Genomic DNA, 23,027 nt, shown 5'->3' on the forward strand with positions numbered 1-23,027 from the left:
AAGGAGTTAGTTAAATGAAAAGGATTATTAAACATAAAGTTGAATTTGATGTAACAGGGCAAGAAGCCTGTTTTGTTTTGTGTCTTCCCCTGGTGCTCGCTAATCTGACAGTAAAATTAGAGGAAGTAGCTGTAGTCATCCAGCATTAGGAGTGTTTGGCAAAGGGTCAGGGCATTGATATTGTTGGTCTCCCTCCACAGTGGATGTGAGGATGTTTTTATAACCTGTAAAATTGTTAACAGCTGGCAGGAGTAGTTTCTTTCTGTCCTCATGGCCACCATCCTATTTAAGCCCTCATTACTCTTAAACTTACTGACTGCTCTTCCTACCCCAACTCTCTTTCCAAACCACCTTTTATGTTATTACCCAGCATTCTCTTTCTAAAGTCCCAGTCAGATCATGTTATTTTTTTCTTTTCAGAAACTTGTCTTGGTTCCCCGTATCCTTAGAATGTCTGAAATTTTAAACTGCAAATCCAGGGGTCTTTATGATCTGGTCTCAAAGTACCTTTCTGTCCTAATCCCCTACTTTTTTGCATACAAGTTTTTCTCCCTCCTCATTATCCTACCTACCCTTCCCTAAATATACAAGTCTTAGCTAACCTGTATTTTTGCTCAAGCAACATCCTCTAAAACATACGAGGACCAACCTCTGGACTTACAGTTACATGCTTTGGTTCTGCTGTTTACAGGTGGCTATGTGACTTTTAATATATTATTTTGACCTCTTTGAGCCTCAATTTTTTGTTAATTCTTCATCTTCATAATGGTAATACCTACCTCACAGAGTTGTTGGGATTCACTCAGATAATAAATACAAAAGCATATTGCAAACTAAATGCATGGCAAACATGCATGGCATTATTTTCTACCCACCTCTACCTGTCAGGATGCTTTTGACTTCAAATAACAGAAATTCAACTGAAAGTGTCTTAAACAATAAGGCAGCCAGCCTGGAAGTAAGGCAGCTCCAGAGTTAGTTAATTCAGCAGCTCAGTTACATCATCAGAGACAGAAAGTCCTTCCATCCTCCTGCTTTGCTGTTCATTATCTGTTCTTCTCTTTACCTTGGTCCCCTCATGGTAGTAAGATGACTGCTACTGTCTTGGTGACTTACTGTCACATACAGACAGCAGTGTTCAGAGGCAGAAAAGAGGAAGGCCCCTTTAGAATACTCCTTTTTAAGAGTGAGGAAATCTTTCTAGAAGCCTCTCTATCTCCTCATCTGCAAACAACCTGCCCTCATGTTTTATTGATGAAAATTCTAGCATATGCTTATGCCTAAACCAATCATCGGTGGAAAAGAGAGTGAGCTCATTTTAATTAGCTTAAACCAATCGTGATCAGTTCAGTTGCTCAGTCATGTCCAACTCTTTACGACCAAATAAACCGCAGCACACCAGGCCTCCCTGTCCCTCACCAACTCCCGGAGTCCACCCAAACCCATATCCATTGAGTTGATGATGCCATCCAACCATCTTATCCTCTCCCGTCCCCTTCTCCTCCTGCCCTCAATCTTTCCCAGCATCAGGGTCTTTTCCAATGAGTCAGCTCTTCACATCAGGTGGCCAAAGTATTGGAGTTTCAGCTTCAACATCAGTCCTTCTAGTGAACACCCAGGGCTGATCTCCTTCAGAATGGACTGGATGGATCTCCTTGCAGCCCAAGGGACTCTCAAGAGTCTTCTCCAACACCACAGTTCAAAAGCATCAATTCTTCAGTGTTCAGCTTTCTTTATAGTCCAACTCTCACATCCATACATGATCACTGGAAAAACCATAGCTGTGACTAGATGGACCTTTGTTGACAAAGTAATGTCTCTGCTTTTTAATATGTTGTCTAGGTTGGTCATAACTTTGCTTCCAAGGAATAAGCATCTTTTAATTTCATGGCTGCAATCACCATCTGCAGTGATTTTGGAGCCCAGAAAAATAAAGTCAGCCACTGTTTCACTGTTTCCCCATCTATTTCCCATGAAGTGATGGGACCGGATGCCATGATCTTAGTTTTCTGAGTGTTGACCTTTAAAGCTAACTTTTTCACTCTCCTCTTTCACTTTTATCAAAAGGCTCTTGAGTTCCTCTTCACTTTCTGCCATAAGGGTGGTGTCATCTGCATATCTGAGGTTATTGATATTTCTCCCGGCAATCTTGATTCTAGCTTGTGCTTCATCCAGCCCAGCGTTTCTCATGATATACTCTGCATATAAGTTAAATTTAAATAGGGTGACAATATACAGCCTTGACGTACTCCTTTTCCTATTTGGAACCAGTCTGTGGTTCCATGTCCAGTTCTAACTGTTGCTTCCTGACCTGCATATAGGTTACTCAAGAGGCAGGTCAAGTGGTCTGGGATTCCCATCTCTTTCAGAATTTTCCACAGTTTATTGTGATCCACACAGTCAAAGGCTTTGGCATAGTCAATAAAGAAGAAATAGATGTTTTTCTGGAACTTTCTTGCTTTTTCACTGATCCAGTGGATATTGGCAATTTGATCTCTGGTTCCTCTGCCTTTTCTAAAACCAGCTTTAACATCTGGAAGTTCACGGTTCACATATTGCTGAAGCCTGGCTTGGAGAATTTTAAGCATCACTTTACTAGCGTGTGAGATGAGTGCAATTGTTCCGCAGTTTGAGCATTCTTTGGCATTGCCTTTCTTTGGGATTGGAATGAAAACTGACCTTTTCCAGTCCTGTGGCCACTGCTGAGTTTTCCAAATTTGCTGGCATGTTGAGTGCAGCACTTTCACAGCATCGTCTTTCAGGATTTGAAATAGCTCAACTGGAATTCCATCACCTCCACTAGCTTTGTTCATAGTGATGCTTCCTAAGGCCCACTTGACTTCACGTTCCAGGATGTCTGGCTCTAGGTGAGTGATCACACCATCGTGATTATCTGGGTCATGAAGATATTTTTTTTACCGTTCTTCTGTGTATTCTTGCCACCTCTTCTTAATATCTTCTGCTTCTGTTAGGTCCCTACCATTTCTGTCCTTTATTAAGCCCGTGATCATCCCCTGGTATTTGCTCCCATCTCTCCTAAAGGAACAGATGCTAAAAAAAAAAAAAAAAAAAGTGAGAGCTTTGTTAGAGAGGGAAAGATTGCAATAGCACAATGTTTTTAAGGATGATCCTGGTTTATTAGGACAAGGAGGTGAGGAAGTAGTAAGTAGTAGATTCAACATAAAGAAGAGTTGGGTTTTAGTGGGTCAAAATTTCAGTTAAACATCATACAAAACGAAGAGAAAACAAATAGGGAGGAAAGAGTATGAAGCTTTTGTTTTTCTAGTTTTAACATTTGTTTTCATGTCTAAATAGGTATGCAGTGGAACTGACGAAGACCCTGATGATAAAAATGCACCATTTCGACAACGGCCATTTTGCAAATATAAAGGACATACTGCTGATCTCCTTGATCTTTCCTGGTCTAAAGTAAGAAATTCTTATTTGAATTTTGTATTCTGTATAACTTTTTAGGATAGGAACAAATGTTTTATTTGTATGATTGTCACCATCAAGTCCGAATGTCTGTAGCTATTTTGTGGGAGTTACAAATTAATTGAAATTAAAAAAGAGAAATGATAGATTAGGCTCAATAAGAAAATGTTTATATTACTTAACAGCTTCTATCTGGATCTGTCTATATACTTCTTGCTTCTTTTATAAAGTATTTTTGCAAAATAACTATCCTCAGCAAAATGCGTATGACTTCAACTACAAAGATGAAGTCTGACCTAGCCGGTCAAGACTGTTTTGGAGCTAGTCTGCTACCTTCATGAAATTATTAATTTGGGTTTAACAATTATATTCTACAAATCTTCATTTTATGCTTTTTTTTCCTTGCTGCTAAGTCATTTCAGTCGTGTCCGACTCTGGGACCCCAGAGACGACAGCCCACCAGGCTCCCCTGTCCCTGGGATTCTTCAGGCAAGAACACTGGAGTGGGTTGCCATTTCCTTCTCCAGTGCATGAAAGTGAAAAGAGTGAAGTCACTCAGTCGTCTCCAACTCTTAGCGACCCCATGGACTGCAGCCCACCAGGCTCCTCTGTCCATGGGATTCTCCAGGCAAGAGTACTGGAGCAGGGTGCCATTGCCTTCTCCATTTTTTTCCTTAGAGCAAGATTATTTTAGGAGTAGGGGGCTATTTTGCCACCAATCAAATATCTTAGAAGTTTGCAAAAATTTTAAGAGCTATTTTAAATTTCTTTTAAGAGATCTGAAACATGAAGCCGTTTTTGGAATTTTTGCATTATTCAATATCTTTCTTTGTATTAAAATTTGTCAGTAATCAGAATCTAATATATAATAAGAATTTGTGGGGGAAAGTAATATTTAAAAGCCTTAAATTGAGAAAAGTCATCTGAGTTAGCAAAATACTAGCAAGGATACTGGTAATGCCCATATATTTTAACTATGTCAGGAGAACTTCACGTATCACAAAGATATCACTGGTATGTATTGGCAAGTCAGATTCCCAGGTGGCTTAGTGACGAAGAATCTGACTGCCAATTCAAGAGATGTGGGTTCAGTCCCTGAGTCAGGAAGATCCCCTGGAGAAGAGAATGGCAACCCGCTCTAGTATTCTTGCCTGGAAAATCTCATGGATGGAGGAGCCTGGTGGACTTCCAAAGAGTTGAACATGACTGAGCATGTACACATACTAGCGAGTCAGGCTTCCCTGAGCTCCAGCTTTGAGTCACTCCACTTATGAATTGCTACTCCTATCATATTTTTTTAGATATTATGGGTGTATTTCATAACATCTTTCTCTAACCTCCTGGAACAAGCTTGGGCCTCACCTGGTAGTCTAATTCTAAATTGAGCCCCAGTTGTACCTTTGTTCCCCCTTCACCCTACCCTGTATGAAATCTGTGTTGTCAGAAGATGGAAGTTTAAGGGTTCAGGATGGATTTTTCTTTTAAAAATTTAAAGAAAAAAAATATAAAAAAAATAATAATAAAGTATCCTTAAATCTGATAATCATATTCATCTATAACAAGAAGTACAAAGCACCTAATTGTGAACCCTGCACTCATTTTACTGTCTTAAAGCAAGCCAGTATGTTTTGTGAAATGTAAAACTAACTGAAGAAATTAATTCTCCATTGACCACTGTATCAGTCCGGGTTCTCCAGAGTAACAGAACCAAGAGAAAATATATACATCAGGAGGTTTATTTTAAGGAATTGGCTCACATGATTGTGGGGCCAAGCAAGTTTAAAATCTGTAGGGCAGGCTTTGAAAGCACAGCAGGTGTCATACTGGAGTCTTAAGGCAGAATTTCTTCTCCAGAACACCTTAGTTTTGTTCTTAAGGCCTTCATCTGTCTGTGTGCTCTTCCCTTAAACTTTCTTTTTACTTAACTATTTATGTATGTACATTTCTAGGTCTTATTGGCAATGAGATTCTAAGCCCCTCAAGAGTAGGGGTCTGACTTTCTTTACTGTTCTTTCTTTCAGTATCTAGCACAGTTGATATTTATAGGGGGTTTTCTGTTTGTTGAAAATTTATTTTGTGCCAGGTAGCAAGAATTACCTTGTTAGTTCTTTTTTTTTTTTAACATTTACCTTGTTAATGTTATGAGGTGGATGCTATTTCATATTGTGGATTAGAAGACGGGGCCTCTGACCCATCCCAGATCACAAAACTAGTTATGGGTAGAACCTAGATCTGAATCTAATTTTTCTGACTCATAAGACCTTGCTTAGTTCAAGAAAACTATTTAATTTTGTTTAGTTAATAAGTATTTATTGAACAAAAATCTCTTAGCATAATAGAACCAGTCTTAACACATCTTCGACATCTTCACTTTTAGGGATGTCTTAGTTTTTCTTTTGTATACTTAAACCAATGGACTGTTGGAAGAATTGAATAAATTCAGTTTTAATGAACAGCAGACCATAGATTTAGTTTTTATACATTTGTTAAATATAAGTGTATTAAATATAATTATTTATATTTAATTAAATATAAGGAAATATAAAGCAAACTGTATATACTCTTCAAAACTTATGGAACTGAGTGGACCTTGAAAATAAAAAGAATTGTTAGATGTTTCAGAAGTTATTGTAAATCTTTGAAAATTCTATTTTTTCCATTATTTTGGTTTTATTTTTGTTTTTGGGTTTTTAGATTTTTTTCTTTTCTCTTTTTTTAACTTGTCAAAGTTGTATTTTTAGTTGTAAGATATATCTTTATTTTAAAATAGGTATACCACATAAAATATACTTTTTTTTTTTACCACTGGCCCAGATAGCATATATGTATCAGTACAGTAACATATCTGAATCCATATTTGTGCTTAGTCTTTTTACATTCAAAGATTAAATAGTCTTTATTACTTTAAGCAAATAACAAAACATCTCTTTTTTCATAAGCACTCTGCACAGTAGTATAGTGGTTAGAGCCTGACCTAGAGCCAGACTACCTGGGTTCAAATTGCAGCTCTGCCACTGACAAGCTGTATAGTCTTAGACAAATTATTTAACCTCTCTACCCTAGTGTTCTCATTTGCAAAAGCAGATAATAATGTACATGCCTCATAGGATTGCTGTATAGTGCTGAGAACAACGTTCAGCATATTGTAGGTACTCAGTAAATATCATCATTATTTCAATTTGTTTAGCACCTTTACTCATGCCAAAGAATACTAAGATTTCATTTGAGTTTCCTTGTTCAGCATAACTCATAGTTCTTCCCTTAAATAGGTTTGTGTTTAGAAATTAAAGAGCTTCTGCCAGCTGGAAGCTTTTGACAAATAGATGTTTGGTTTCTGGTGATGAGCCATCATAATGCCTAAGTCAGTTACACTACCCTCTTCCAGCTTTGAAAATTCTGAGACATTTGACAATTTCTACTCTCTAATTTTCTTGCCTGAGGTGTGACAGGTGCACAATAACTTTTTATTTCCATGCTGCTTTGGACGGTGATCTTTTTGAAGGCATGTTAAGTGACAGTTAGGAAACTCATGTAAGTTAAAATTCGCTGGTATTATCAATGTGAATATAACCAAAGTGATGCTAACTTCCAGTAGGTGCAGACTCCAATGACTAAGGCACACCCTGGTCCTCTCTTGGCATCTTGCAAATTTCTTTCAGTAGAAGTCATAAGATTCATGCTCATTTCAGAATATGTAATGTGAAAAAGTCTTAGGATCAAAGAAATATGGTATTTAACTATTTGGGGAAAAAACGGGATTGTCCAAGTGAATTGGATATCTTTTTGTGCTGTCTGATGCTGCATATAACAGTAATAATAACAAAACTATTGAGGTACTAAAACTAAAAGTTCACTTTTATGGTGTAAATATTTTTTATATGATGATAAAATAATCAATGTCAATTTCTCCATAGAACTACTTTCTGCTTTCTTCTTCAATGGATAAAACAGTCAGATTATGGCACATTTCCAGAAGAGAATGCCTTTGCTGTTTTCAGCATATAGATTTTGTCACTGCCATAGCTTTCCATCCAAGAGTAAGTGTTAAAATGCTTTTTGTTATACTAATGAGGAAGGTGAGGGGACCAAAAACTATTAATAGCCGTATAGTTTACAGCAACTTAATGTTTCATTCTGCTTTAGAAATAAGAAAGGAACTAAATATTGTACTAATCTGCATTAGAAGAACTGGAAATATTATAGTCTAAATATCAATATACTAGTGAAAAATCATCCCACTAGTGAAAAATCATCCCAAGTCTTTAATAAAACCTACAGGGTATAAATAAATAAGATATCCTGTTAAAGAGGAGAGAGGTTGGAGGTGGTGGAAGACGAAAAGACAGCAGGTAAATAAGAAAGGGAAGCATATAGGCAGGAATACTTGTAAGAGAGTCAGGAAGGGAAGAGACAAAGAAAAGGTTGAAAGTGGCAAAAACAAAAATTCATTACAAGATAGACTGAACTCCTGTTTCACGTCTGAAAACATTGTTCATCTTGAGATCTCCTCTTACTCATTTTCAGTGTAGAAAATCCTATAATATCTTTCCTCCAGAAGGAATTTTGTATGATTTCAACTAAAGGAGAAAAGTCTACTATCATGGACTCCAGACCTATCTGATGCCTTTGTAAGATAGATCCACTAAACGCATAAGGCTAGAGAAGCTTTAGTTCTTTGCAGCTGTAAGGGCAAGGGATGTCATGTGTTGGTGCTGCTTCACCAGCTAGGTTGAAATAAGTGGAAGGCTTGAGCTGACCTTCATTGACTTTCCCTCCCCTATGTTAGTGTATATGATTACATTTCCAATCATGTCCTCATCTCTATATGTTAATACCCATTGTCTTTTTAATGGAGACTTTCAATTATATTCACATTTCTTTCTCTCTTTCCTCAGATTAAGAAAGAAGAATGACTTTTGTCTTTCAATATAATTTCCCTCCCTGGGCAGGCTTACAACATAGGCATTAATAAAGTACTTGATTAAGAACTTTTGAAAATTAAAGATGTTTAATCTGTGTTAACACCATATCAGTTTGACCATCAAGCTCTTGAGGCTTCTTTCTGAAAAATAGCCCCATCCTGTCACCTAAGGATGCAGCAGGAATGGGTTTACCCCTGTCAGCAACTGTGAACAAAATCCCCCACATCTATTTTAACTATAATGTATCAGAGTAGAAAGAGAGGGGTATTAGATGCTGATAGTTATCCATGTAGTACTTTATCATTAAGGTTTCTGTTTAGTCAGCAATTTTCCTATACCTTTATTTGGTTTTATTTTAGAAACTGAAAAGCCTTATTTCTAAAACTTCTGCTTACTTGGAGAGTTTATGAGAGGGGCTAGGGAAGAATGGAGTGATGTTGACATTTTCCTTGGAAATATGACTGTATCAAATAATGTAACCTGGAAGGAAGCAGGTTTATAAAAGAAATAGCAAAATAGAGGTACTCACACATATACACATGTGTATATGTGTATATAAATAAAATTCTGAATTTTAAGACCAAGATAAAGTATTTTTACTTGTTCATCACTTCTACTGGTATACATTGAGTTGAGCCTACTATACCATATCCGTAAAGATACTTATTCTATGAAGGTTATCCTTGACAGGCTTCAGAAGTAGGTAAGAATAATAATCTTGAGTGGAAAAGAAAATCTGTTTCATGTTTTGGCATCCTAATTATTTTATCTTTAATTCTTATGTTACCAAAAATTAGAGCAACTTTGTAATAGGCCTGGTTTAATTTAGAACAAGGTTTCTAAACCTTGGCACTAATGGCATTTTGGGTTGGATAATTCTTTATAGAGAGAGGGAAGGCTGTCTTGTGCAGTGTAGTATGTTTAACAGCATTTCTGGTCTCTACCCACTAGATGTCAGTAGCGCCCACCCCCTATTTTGTGACAATCAGAAATGTCTCCGGACATTCCTTGAAGGTGCTAGCCCTGCTAGGTGTCCCTACCTGACCCCCTGCCAACCCCCCGCAGAAAGGCGGTGATTAAAGATTCAGAACGCGCATTAACAGAGAACCCAGAATTTCTCAAACTTATTTGATCACAGAACACTTCTACATGATATTTTCTCTATTGTCTGTTAACATCTATTCTTTGGGAAAAGCAGTTTAATGATATGATAGAATGATTAGAACCTCATTTCTCAAAAATGAATATTGAGGTTTCTAATTGTTATTTTTAATGAATAAAATAATGCTTACTTTAATACTTTTAAGATAAAATCATACATATTTTAACATTTATTCCTTATAGACTTGATGTATTGATTTGCTGATTAGTTTTTCTTCATGTGGTAAAATGAAAGCTTCCTCTTTTGCCACCTTTTTAGGATGACAGGTATTTTCTAAGTGGGTCGTTGGATGGAAAGCTCCGCCTTTGGAACATACCTGACAAAAAAGTGGCTTTGTGGAATGAAGTAGATGGGCAAACAAAATTGATCACAGCTGCAAATTTCTGTCAGAATGGCAAATATGCAGTGATTGGAACATATGACGGCAGGTGTATTTTCTATGATACAGAGGTAAATGACTATCTTGTATAAATTACATACTTGAATACTTAGAAGACCCTTTTGTGGTTTGGAATAAGTTGGTGTATCCTCCCTGGGCTTTAACTGCCTTATGTGTAAATTGGGACAAATAATATTAATACCATGTTTGTCTGTGAATTGGCTCAGATGATCTTTGAGGTTCTAATTCTGATCTTTTTAAATTGTGGTTTCTTTTTAGCATTTGAAATACCACACACAGATACATGTCCGATCTACCAGAGGGCGCAACAAGGTTGGAAGAAAAATTACTGGCATTGAGCCTTTACCTGGAGAAAACAAGGTACTAAGTGTTCAAAACCATCTCTCTCCACACTATATATAGACTCCTGAAAGTAAGTTCTTCGTATCTTGGCTAAGAATATATTTCCTTTCTTATGGAATATTGCTTTTTCTAGTTTTGAGGTATATTCTATATTTGTGTAACACCCTTTTTTAGTTGTACCTTAACACAGATTAAATGGTGGTATTTTTAACTTTTCCTTTGATTTGTTTTTAGATACTGGTAACCTCAAATGACTCCAGAATCAGACTATATGATCTTAGAGATTTGTCGCTGTCCATGAAGTATAAGGGTTATGTCAACAGCAGCAGCCAGATCAAAGCAAGTTTCAGGTAAATTAGCAATGAGGAATTCCCCATAGAGATCAGAATATTTCTCCCCTACTCCCACTTTTCCATTGATCTATACCTTATGTTTATATGTTTATGTATAGTGGTGTTAGTCACTTAGGGTTTTTACAACTGGTATCTCATATTATCAATCATACAGAACTTACCTTATCCACCTGTTTGGTAGAGTTAGAATTGCTCCTCCTCTGCTGATGAAGAAGCAACATCCAGAAAATTAAGTAATTTGCCTTAAGTTACACTGGTAATATCAGAGCCAGGATTAGAAGACTCCCAGCTCCAGAATTTGTGCTTTTGTACTTTGTGCTTTTGTAAGAGGAGATTTATCCCACCACCACTCACCCTTGGCCTTTTAAGTACAGAAACTAATAAAACATTTTGAGACTGTAAGGTACAATGTCCTGTATACACCTTTACATGTCATTATTACTTGAACTCTTAATTTAGGGTCTACAGGCTCTCCTGAAATACTTACCTCTTCTTTCTTTATAGCCCTCTTTATTTCATATTTCAGTCCTTTTCTTACCAGTTCTCCGTTTTTCTTGAACTACCCAGTAATTACCCAGTAATTTAATTAATAAAATATTCAGCTTCTCTCTTTTATCTCTTAAGTAGACATTCATTCCTCCTGAGGGCTTCCCTGGTGGCTCAGTGGTATAGGATCTGCCTGCAATGCAGGAGACACAGGTTCCATCCCTGGGTGGGGAAGATCCCCTGGAGAAGGAAATGGCAACCCACTCCAGTATTCTTGCCTGGGGAAATCCCATGGACAGAGGAGCCTGGCAGGCCTGGTGTCACAAAGGGTCGTACATGACTTAGAGACAAAGCAGCAACAACAGGCATTCCTCCCAGTGTGGGTTAACCCAGCAGCAGTTACCTAGAACTTTGATGAACATATGAATGCCAGTGGCCACCCATGTCAACCCTACATGTTCAGGGCCTCTGAAGTGAGGCTAGGAGTCTGTATTTCAGCAAGTTCTCTTGGATGTTTTCTTAGGTGTTTCAAACTAGGAAGCTCTGATAGAGAGAGACCCCTAAAAAGCCCCACAACTTTGATTCTTTTTCTTTCTTCCCTAAATTTAGCCATGATTTTAATTACCTTGTTAGTGGCTCAGAAGATAAGTATGTTTATATCTGGAGTACTTACCATGACTTAAGCAAGTTTACTTCAGTCAGGAGAGATCGTAATGACTTTTGGGAAGGTATTAAAGGTAAGTAAATGCCCAGTTTGGTGTGTCTTTTAGATAAATAAAGTTAAAATGAAGATAAAAGTAAATTTATATAGGCATTATTTCAGAGAGAGAGTTTGGCAGTTTTAACTGCTTTCAGTTTGTATTGGCTTTGTTTGACTTTTCTATACCAAGGAAGAACTTATACTTGTGTAAAATTTGAGAAGTCATGGAATCTCAGAACTTGTATGTGGTTTTGGGTATTTTTTTTTTAAGAAAATATTTTTGAGTTTTAAATAGTTCTGAGTTACTTCTTATCTGTTCATTTCTAAAGATATTTGTATATAACATACACTATTATATTTTTTGCGTATTATACTTTTTATCTTGATGTTTAGAATCAAGCTTATTAGTTATCCTAAAGTTGATTTTTTTTACAGCACATAATGCAGTTGTTACATCAGCTATCTTTGCTCCAAACCCAAGTTTGATGTTGTCTTTGGATGTGCAATCTGAAAAATCAGAAGGAAATGAAAAAGGTGAAGATGCCGAAGTGTTGGAAACCATGCCCTCTGGTAGGTACCTGTGTTTATTTGTCCTTCATGCTCTCTGATCAGCCTTTAGTAGCTTCATTGATCTAAGAGTATTATGAGGTCTTCATGAATATGAAGAATATTTCTTGTATACAACATAATGGTTGACAGATATTCATTTCTAAACGTTTTGGTAACATAATTCTTAGAGGTTTTACTTCTCTTAAATTCACCTGGGAATTAAAAATGAAAATTTTGAAAAGTTGTAATTTTTTATGAACAGTTGTTCTCTTTAGAGAAATGCAAACAAGACATAAATATATACACAATATATCACCTTTCTCTTCTACTACAGTATCATCTCTGTGAGGACACAGATTTTATGTGTTTTATTTATTGTTGTAGTGCCAGTGCCTAGCCCAGTGCTTGCCTGCATATGGTAGATGCTTAATAAAGAATTACTGAATAAGTGAGTTAAACCAAAATGAAAGCAATATTCTTTTCTCTTGCCACAAATTTAAAGCTTCTCATAGATAGCTCTTGGGTTGACCAAAAAGTTTGTTTGAGTTTTTCCCTAACAGCCAATGGAAGAACCTGAATGAAGTTTTTGGCCAACCCAATATCTCTAAGCCTGTCCTAAGGCTTTAATAACAAATAGTACTTTCAGTTATATAAAATGCTCAGATTAGGAAGTGAAAAGAAACCATCAAGTAGTACTGAGTGCCAATTATATAAAAATGATTTTCCTGTTAATTCTTAAGAACAAGGTAGAGCCATGTGAATTTGGACCAATTGTTAACAAAAACGGTTTGTATTGTTATAATCAATTGCAGAATATTTTAGTAAATGCGTTTTCTCACTTTAGAGACTATACCAGGTCTTGAAGAGTGTTATAAAGACAAAGCAATGCATACAGTGTACCAAGAGTGCTTCTAAAATTATTTGAATATTTAAAAGTTCTCAAGCATATTTATTTAATCTCAAGCAGTTTCCCTTGTGGTATTGTTTGCACTCTACACTGCACTAAATACACTATTTCTTCTGTCTGTGAAGCAAAATTTTGATACCAAAGACAAGCTTCAGTCTAGCACTTCTTTCATTTACATGATTTAAAAATAAACCAACTCAGAATTATTATACCTTTACTAAATGCCTGTTTGGAAATATTTCTTTTCATTTTTTTCCCTCACAGTCAAATCCTGTTTCTGTCTTCTAAATTAAGTTGTTTGGTTGGGTTTTTTCTTTTTTTTTTTTGTCCAGTGATTCCTTTTTGCACTCTGTACATTTCCCCTACACATTGCACAGAAAGTTCTAGCTTTTAAAACTATTTGAGGAAAAATGGAAAGTGCTTTTTTTAAACTTCTCAAAACCGCACCGTATTAACATTGTTCGGTTACTACTTCGCTGGGTCCTTTTTAAAGAGGCACAACTTTGGATCATACTCAGATTTGTGTTTGCTGTTTTCTACCTGTGTAGGTATATTCTAAGAATACTCTCAAACCCAGGGTATGAGATCATAAAGTATATCTGATTGCCCTCCTCTTTATTCCTGACATATTTGACTATTTAAGCTTCCATTTTCTTCATGTTTAAAATGGTGGTAATACCTCATTGATAAGGTTTTGATATGGGCATAAGACCTAAATGACATTTCTTCAAAGAAGACATACAGATAGCCAACAGGCACATGAAAAGATGTTCCATATCACTAATTATTCAGTTCAGTTCAGTCACTCAGTCATGTCTGACTCTTTGCGACCCCAGTTGACTCATCACTAATTATTAGAGAAATGCAAATCAAAAGTACACACACACACACACACACACACACACACACACACACACACACACAGGAATATTACTCACCCATTAAAAAGAATGAAATAATGCCACTGGCAGCAACATGGATGGACCTAACGATTATATTAAGTGAAGTAAGTCAGACAGACAAAGATAAGTATGATGTCGTTTATATATGAAATCTAAAAAATAGTACCAATGAACTTACAAAACAGAAACAGACTCACAGACATAGAAAACAAACTTACAGTTACCAAAAAGGAAGAGGAGAGGGAGAAATTATGAGTATGGGACTAACAGATGCACACTACCATATATAAAATAGATAAATAACAAGGATTTACTATATAGCACAGGGAACTATATTCAATATCTTATAACAACCTATAATGGAAAAAATATATATGTACATATATGTGCGTGCATGCTCAGTCATTTCAGTTGTGTCCAACTCTGTACAACCCTATGGACTGCAGCCTGCCAGGCTTCTCTGTCTGTGGGGTTTTCTGGGCAAGAATACTGGTGTAGGTTGCCATACCTTCTTACAGGGGATCTTCCCAACCCAGGGGTCGAACCCATGTCTCTTACATCTACCTGCACTGGCAAGCGAGTCCTGTACCACTAGCGCCATGTGGGAAGCTCATGTAAATATTTATGTACCTCCAAGTATATCCATGTCTCAATCACTTTTCTGTACAGCTGAAACTAGCACAATATTGTAAATCAACTATACTTCAATTTTTAAAAAGATAAAGCTGAAAACTAAAAAAAGAAACAGGGTTGTGATAAGAATTAAAGATAAGACATGCATCTAGCAAAATGCCTGGCGTGTAATAGATATTATTGTCTTCATTATATAGTATCTTATAAAGCATTTTCATATTTATATATATGATGACTTCTTTTATTCTCCAGCCTCTCTGATATCTGTCAGTTGTTTGCTGCTGCTTCTGCTGCATGATGGTACTTTGAGATAAACGAAAAGTGTATTAGGAATAGTCAAAGGCTTAGCATATGTTTTTAGCAAATCTAAGTGAAACCATTTTGTCTAACTCATCCTGTACACAACTTTCCATTTAAAGTTTGGATTATCTGCGTCCTTAGAAATTAGCACTTCTTAAGTCTACGATTTTTGCCTGTGCATAATGGTTAACGCTGAATTTTGTTTGTTAAATGTTTTTACCAGCAAACATAAGAGGTAAGCATTTTTGCCATTCAGCTTAGCTACATAGTTCTTCAGTATGGACTGGAAAGGCAAAAGGTGTTGTCAGCATTCACAGAGCAATCATGTATACTTCATTTCATGGCAGTTCCAGTATGTCTGCTGTACAGTAAACCTTACTGTCAACCTTATTAGTGAGCCCTGTTAGCAAAAGACTTGCCCAGCTGATCCCATCTTGCCAACATTCCAGTCCTGGGGCTGAATAATATACTAGCCTCTTGCTGTGAGGGCTTCTCTGATGGCCCAGACAGTAAAGAATGTGCCTGCAATGCAGGAGACCCAGGTTCAACCCCTGGGTCAGGAAGATTCCCCTGGAGGAAGGCACAGCAACCCATTCTAGTATTCTTCTTGCCTGGAGAATCCCATGGACAGAGGAGCCTGGTGAGCTGTAGTCCATCAGGTCGCAAAGAGTCGGACATGACTAAGTGACTAACACACACACACACTCTTGCCATGAAATGAAGAATTAGACAATTTAGAGGCCTTGGCTGCCTGGGACTAAATCCAGGCTTCCAGGCCCCAAAGGGACCATAATCTCCCTATGCCAGGAAAAGAGCAGCTAAGACAAGGTAAAGTAGAATTGAGCCTCAGAGAGGAGAGATACAGGAGGATGAAAGGATTATGGGAGCAAGCCAAGAAACAGACTGAAAAGGCGGGGAGAGGTTCTTCCCACCCCAGAGGTGGAGGGTCATGGGCATGTGACAAGCTTGTGGCAGTAGGCTTCATATTCCTTTTAAATCAATAAAAAACTTTTTTTTATGCTTTTAAGGTATTATGAAGACAGACAACACAGAAGTTCTTCTCTCTGCTGACTTCACTGGAGCAATCAAAGTGTTTATTAACAAAAGGAAAAATTTATCTTAATTTGAAATGACATTTAAAATAAACATATCAGTAAGTTTCTGTATGTACCAGGACTGAAAAAAAAATCATAGTGTTTCAGGTTAACATCCTTTTTTTTTAATTTTTATTGGAAGTTGTTCAAATATAATATATTTTTTGAGAGGCAATGTTAATGATCTAGTAAACCCTGGACTGATAGACTAAAAGGAATGTAGCTGGAATAACATTGCCAAACATTAGGCTTTCCCTTTTGTTCCGTTTGTGTTTTTGTTATATAATTGTGAACATGCACAGGTTTCTGCATGAAAATATATTAATATATTAATCACATGTGTGTGCCTTTTGGTTACATGCACTAAATCTAACAGAGTTAAATTATTTCAGTGGCTCTTTTGGCCTCTTATTGAGGAGGAGTGTCTTGTTTCTAGCTTAAATAATTTCTTTTGCACAAAATTTCATTTTTAAGAGAAGTGGTATCTTTTGACTGAATTATTGTTTTAAAAATGTTATATAGGTTTTCAGTAGGTCAACAACCATGTGTAAATGGTTTTTATACATTTCTCAATTTGGGGATGATTTTTTTGTGTGTGTGGTCTAAATTGTGGACTTAAGATTCTTTTCTTTGTATGTGTATATATAATTTTTTTTTTTTTTTTGCCACACTGGAGCACAATGTTTCTATGTAAAGAATTCTTTTCATTCTTTATCCATGAGCACCAGGCTTTGCTCACTTAAAAAAAATTAAGCCGCATTAAGGAGTGAGTCTTCTTTTTTACAATAATGTAAAAATGAACTGTTTACATTTTTTTAAAGCATTGTAGTTTTAAAAATTAAGCTGTTTTGTTTTGTGCTGTTAAATTTGGAAGCCTTTGTAAATACTGATGTAATGTACCAATGAAATAACATCTGGGGTTGATGGAACCCTGATAATGTTGTTGATGGTTAGCATATGTTTCTGAAAATTAAATATGTATTATTAAAAGTTGGTGGCCAAAAGTTGTTAAACATGTGACTTTATTTTCCAATGACTTCAGTAACTTGAGAAACGTAAGAAAATAAAAGTCGTGTTTTATAATTTGATTTTTAGCAAGCAGAGATCACATTTTGGACCCCTAAATTATAATGTATTAGCTACATACCTTTAAGAAAAATAGTTTTTAATTCTAGTTCTAAAATGAACACTGCTAGCAGTTCATCTCTATGCTTATACATTCTTTACTGCAGTTGTTTTCAGTATGTAAGTGAGAAGCTGAGGAGACATGATCATATCCATATTAATCAGCATAGTCTTGAGTGTCCCGGATTTTCTAGTTCATTCCGTATCGTTTACCTTGGTTTTATTTCTATGCTGCTTTCTTGCTCTTGCCAGCAACATGCTTTCTCCTTCCTCTCCTCCCACCTCCCTCACTGTCCCCCACCTCTCTGCTCACTTTCCTGTATTCTGCCTGACAGATCAAGTTGTTATGCCATTGGCTTTCTAACCAGGCTCTTTCTTAGTCTCAGGGTCTGGATGGCAGTGGAATTGGTCTAGTGTCTCAGAGAACTCAGTGTCTTCAACTCAGAACTTCAGCCTCTCTGAGGCTGCTTGCTTTCACTGACTTCTGCCTGATGCCTTGTAGTCTTGCTGTGGTGCTGGATGTTTCAACTGCATATAATCGGGGTGTTGCCATATGAATATTTCCTGATGGGTTTTATGTGGTGTCTTGAACAAAAAGGCAAAGGCAAAATAGTTGGGATGCAAGCTTAAGAGAACAATACTGATACTTCTAAATTTAGTTTTGAAAATATTGGTTTATCATTATATAAATATACTGCAAAGTTACAAGTCAGAAAGTGAGTTTGAAAAGGTAGCATCAAGATGTATGTAAAGAAAAATTGAACAGCATTTTCCCCTAAAATGAACTGTATTAGAAACTCACTATATTAAGTGGTGTGGTATTATAGGAAGGAGCACAGATTCTAGAATTAGATAAACTTAGATTTGGTTTCCTCTGTTAGCACCTTCCTTGGGCATGTTATTTTATATTAATTTCCATGTCCTTATCTGTAATATGAGAATATCTCACTGAAATTGTAAGGATTTAGTGAAAATCATGTATATGTAAAACTTGGTACCTAGTTAGTACTCAATAGACACACATTTCTCACTGCATTTCCTGAATCCCTCAGTACAGTTTTAGACCAAAAAAAAAAAAAACAAAAAGGGAGGAGAGGATGTAGAAGCACTTTTCAGATACTGATATTTCATGGATGAATAGTATTTTAAGGATTGACGTAGGGCACCAGCCCTTTTTTCTCAACTCAACACTTTAAAAAACTTCCACCATCTATTTGTTGTTTAGTTGCTAAGTCATGTCTGACTTGTGACCCAGTGGAATGTAACCTGCCAGGCTCTTCTGCCCATGAAATTTTCCAGGCAAGAATACTCAGTGGGTTGCCATTTCCTTCTCCAGTGGATCTTCCCTACCCAGGGATCGAACCTGCATCTCCTGCTTGGCAGGTGGATTCTTTACCACTGAGCCACCATCATAAAAGAGAGAACATTTTAATACTTAAAAAAAAGTCAAGCACAATCTTATCTTAGGGCAACAAACAGTCTATTAAAGTGAATAAACCTAGCTTTTGAAAAAAGTAACCATATTTTCTTATTTTCCCTTTCTCTGGTGAAAATTTCACCACAGAGTTAGTGTGGCTGCCTAAATAAGTTTAAAGCCACATTTCATTAAAAACTCTTTGGAGAGATAACAAGCCTTCCCTTGCTTTCATCTTGTTTACATTAATTGGAATTAAAATATGAATGACTCAACATAATTTAGCATGCCATTTTCTCTGGTCTTTCACATTATACAGCTAAACAGTTGCTTTTTATGATTTGAAATACATGTATAACAATATATTCATTCCCCAAATTCCAATTTCAGATTTTGAGAGCCAGCTCTCCTTACTGATACGAAAAACTCAAATTTTCGGAATTTTTAAAGTCTTTATTATGGGGATTCAGGATAAAAATACGTTTGGGATTTAATATTTCCTCATAAGTTTTCAAAAGAAAATCATGCCCAGTTTCACTAGTTTCTAGCTTCCTGCCTTACTTCTGCATTAGCGTATGTTTATTGAACATCTATGTACAGACCATTGCTGGGACTAGAGAATAAGACAGCATCCGTGTGCCAGAAGAGCTCACAGTCTGATGAAGAAGGTGGCCATAGAAACAAGCAAGAGACTTGAAACTGTCTTGTGGCTGTAGCCCTAGGAATGCCCCTTCTCATCCTATTTCCAATCTCTGTTTTTTTGTTTTCGCTTCCTAGTAGCTCATGACAGCCACTTGACTTTCAGGCCAGTCTTTGTTCATCTAATATTACAAGTAGCAAAGATAACATGAATAAAAAAAGACCTTATGAGTAAGCCAGAGGTAAGGCAGAAAAAAACACAGTACCTAACCAAGGCAACGTTTTCACTGGTCTCTGGCCCCCCTCCTCCCAGCCTAAAATCGTTGTCTATTTCCCCCAAAATCTTACCTGTCTTCTGTTTCAAACTAACTCCTGATTATCAGACTCCTCCCCGCAACTGCTGTCCTGTTGCCTTCAGTTCTGAAGCTTGGTCCATTCTATTTTCTTTTGTTCGCTAGATGTAAGTCATCTAGTCTTGGGGAGCCCAGGTTCCCCGCGTTAACCACAACCACATGACTGGTGTAGATCCATGGACATGAAATACATTTAGGTTGATATAGCAGGGCCAGTGCGAAGGGTGGTGTGGAGAAGAGGGGAGGGATCCACTGCAGATTCCCCAACAAATCAAATGTCATCATGTAGATTACAGGTTATCTAGGCTGGCCCAAGCAGATTGAGCTGGCTTGTATGTCTAGCTACTCTGCACTACATTTTTTAAATTTTATTTTGGAATAACTAGATTTACAGAAAAGTTCCAAAGGAAATATGGCGTTCCCACGTACTTATTACGCAGTTTCCCTTAGTGATAGTATCTTACATTACCATGGTACATTCATCAAAACTAAAATCCACACTGCTGCAATACTATTAAGTAAACTCCCAGCTTTATTCATATTGCACCAGTTTTTCACTAGTGTCCTTTTTCAATTCAATTCAATTCAATATCCAGTCCAGAATACCTTTCATTTAGGCATATTGTGCTTCCTTAATTTAAATAAACTTTATTTTAGAATAGTTTTATATTTTTCAGAAAAGTTTGCATAGTTCACATATCCCCTGCACCAACTTCCCCTGTGGTTAGCATGTGACATTACAGTGGCACATTTTTCACATTAAGGAACCAACACTGGTACATTACTGTTAACTCCACGCTTTATTTGGCTTTCACTAGTTTTTACCTAATGTCCTTTTCCTGTTCAGGAATCCCATCCAGGATGTGACATTACATGTGGTTGTCAGGTCTCCTTTGGCTCTTCTTAGCCATGATATTCTCTCATGCTTCCCGTGCTTTTGATGACTTCAGCAGTTTTGAGGAGTACTGGTTAAGTATTTTGTTCAATGTTCCTCAGTTGGGTTTGTCTGGTATTTTTCTCATGATTCAATAGGCTGTAGCCTCTAGGGAGGAAGCTCATGGAGGTGGATTGTTCTTTCATTACGTCACATCAAGCATATATAGTACCAGCATGACTTATCACTTGGCTGAGGAGTGTTTGTCAGGTTTCTCTACTACAAAGTTACTTTTTTCTCACTTTCCATAAATTTGTTCTTTGGAAGTGAATCACTAAGAACAGCCCAAACTCATGGGGTAGGGAAGAGTTAAGGCCCACCTCCTTGAGAAGCAAGTATCTGTATAACTTAACTTGGAATTGTTTAGTACAGGAGATAGGTCTCTTCTCCCTTATTTATTTATTCAACCATTTGTTTGTATCAGCTTGGACTTACAGGTAATTATTTTATACTTCGAGTTGTAGTCCAACACTGCATTATTTTGTCTTTCAACTTGTTCTTTCAAGTTGGTTTCTATGTCCCTTTGACTTTTTTTTTTTTTGAGCACTTCCTTTCTTTATGTCACTCCTAACATGCTCCAGGTTCATTTCATACGTTTCCAGTTCTGTAATCAACCACTTATCCAGGTTCCTTTTATTAGAGACTGGTGTTAAAAATGAAGATCTGGGTGATAGATGTGCTCATTGCTACTGGGCCGTTGTTTCTCTTAGGCCATCTCAGCTGACAGAGCGAAGAAATATATGCATGCATACAAATCTCTGTTTATATCTACATCTATAAAATTTTCCATGTATCTCAATATTAAATTGGATTTGAATCCTTGCTGATGTCTCTGAGTGATCCATTAGTGCATAGGTTATTCTAGTTTCCTCCTCTTGCTTATGAATAACCTCTTTCTCCAACAGTGAGCCACCTGGTTCCCACCATTCACTATCCATTTACTTATTTGTTCAATCACAACATGGAGAAGGCAATGGCAACCCACTCCAGTACTCTTGCCTGGAAAATCCCATGGACGGAGGAGCCTGGTAGGCTGTAGTCTATGGGGTCGCAAAGAGTCGGACATGACTGAGCAACTTCACTCACTCACTCAGTACTCAATCACAACATAACATGTTCAGCAGTTTCAGAACTGCTAACCCATATCCCCAGAAGAAACACCTTTACCAACTAGAATACAGTTTTTACATAAAGTCCCTTGTCTTTTATGTCATAATACCTGGTCACAACACCATTTTTCAAAGTTACTTAGATCAGTGCCTTTTTTCTCTACTCACATCACCTTTTAAAATTAGATTCGTCTATACTATCTGTTCCTCTATTAAGATTTGATGATATAGATAGCCATACTTATTTAGTAAATAAACAATGGCATTCTTTTGTAGACAACTCCCTGACTTGCTTTCAGATGCTTAGCATTATCCTAAAGCAATTTTACGGTCTGTCCTGTTGCTCCACTGGAGTTGCACTCATTCAGCAAACATCCAGTGCTTAATCTGTGTTAAGACCTCGAGGGAGTCTAATATGCTTTGGATCTCAGAAATTCATGAAGGTGTTACAATTATGATTTCAGTAATTTTATTGCATATTTTCTGAGTTCCTACTCTGAGGTACAGTAAAGAATAAAAAATAATAAAGTATGGCCTTTTCCTTCAAAGGTCACAATCAGAGCACTCTTTATTATAGAAACTTTTTTCCACTATTGGTGGTTTAGTCACTAAGTCATGTCCAACTGTTTGTGACCCCATAGACTGTAGCTCACCAGGCTCCTCTGTCCATGAGCTTTTCCAGGCAAGAACACTGGAGTGGGTTGTCATTTCCTTCTCCAGGAGATCTTCCACAGCCAGGGATCGAACCTGGGTCTCCTGCATTACAGGCGGATTCTTTACCAACTAAGCCACCAGGGAAGCCCTTTGTTAGTAAAGCCTCTTCAGATTAGCAGTAGAGCATAAATAATGGCAGATCCGTTACACATTTTTCAACTTCGAATTTTGTGGGAAACCTAAATCTTAGGAGGATTTAACAAAATGTTATAGAGAAACCATGACTTAAGGATTATTTCCATGTAAAATACTATCCTCGAAGAAGCATTTGTGGAGGCAGAGTTGGGTTATATATGTTGATTGCTGGCAGGGACTAGTAGCAAGGCTTAGGTAGAAGAAAGGCTTTAGTAGCTACATACCTTATCTATAAACTGACACAAATTCATAAGAAATCCTTTCTAAAATATTTATTTTACTTTAATACTTACACATTGTAGAAAATGTGACTTATACCAAACAGTTTAAGAAATAATCACCCATAATACTGTAAGTCAGAGATAACAGATATTAATATTTTAGAATATGTAGCTTTATTTTTATGCATGTATATTTTT

General features: G+C 36.8%; 1 protein-coding gene across 1 annotated transcript in view; it reads left to right on the forward strand.

Moving 5' to 3' along the window:
• Nucleotides 1-17,008, forward strand: part of WDR44 (WD repeat domain 44) — a 93,148-nt gene extending 76,140 nt beyond the window's left edge. Inside the window, 8 exon segments of the mRNA NM_174774.2 lie at nt 3,316-3,429; nt 7,350-7,472; nt 9,778-9,969; nt 10,178-10,279; nt 10,496-10,611; nt 11,710-11,837; nt 12,236-12,370; nt 16,120-17,008. Of these exon segments, the coding sequence (NP_777199.1) occupies nt 3,316-3,429; nt 7,350-7,472; nt 9,778-9,969; nt 10,178-10,279; nt 10,496-10,611; nt 11,710-11,837; nt 12,236-12,370; nt 16,120-16,214 (1,005 nt within the window). The 3' untranslated portion in view covers nt 16,215-17,008.
• Nucleotides 17,009-23,027: the final 6,019 nt, after the last annotated feature.

The sequence above is a fragment of the Bos taurus genome, chromosome X, assembly GCF_002263795.3.
Source record: "Bos taurus isolate L1 Dominette 01449 registration number 42190680 breed Hereford chromosome X, ARS-UCD2.0, whole genome shotgun sequence".
NCBI classification, from domain to species: domain Eukaryota; kingdom Metazoa; phylum Chordata; class Mammalia; order Artiodactyla; family Bovidae; genus Bos; species Bos taurus.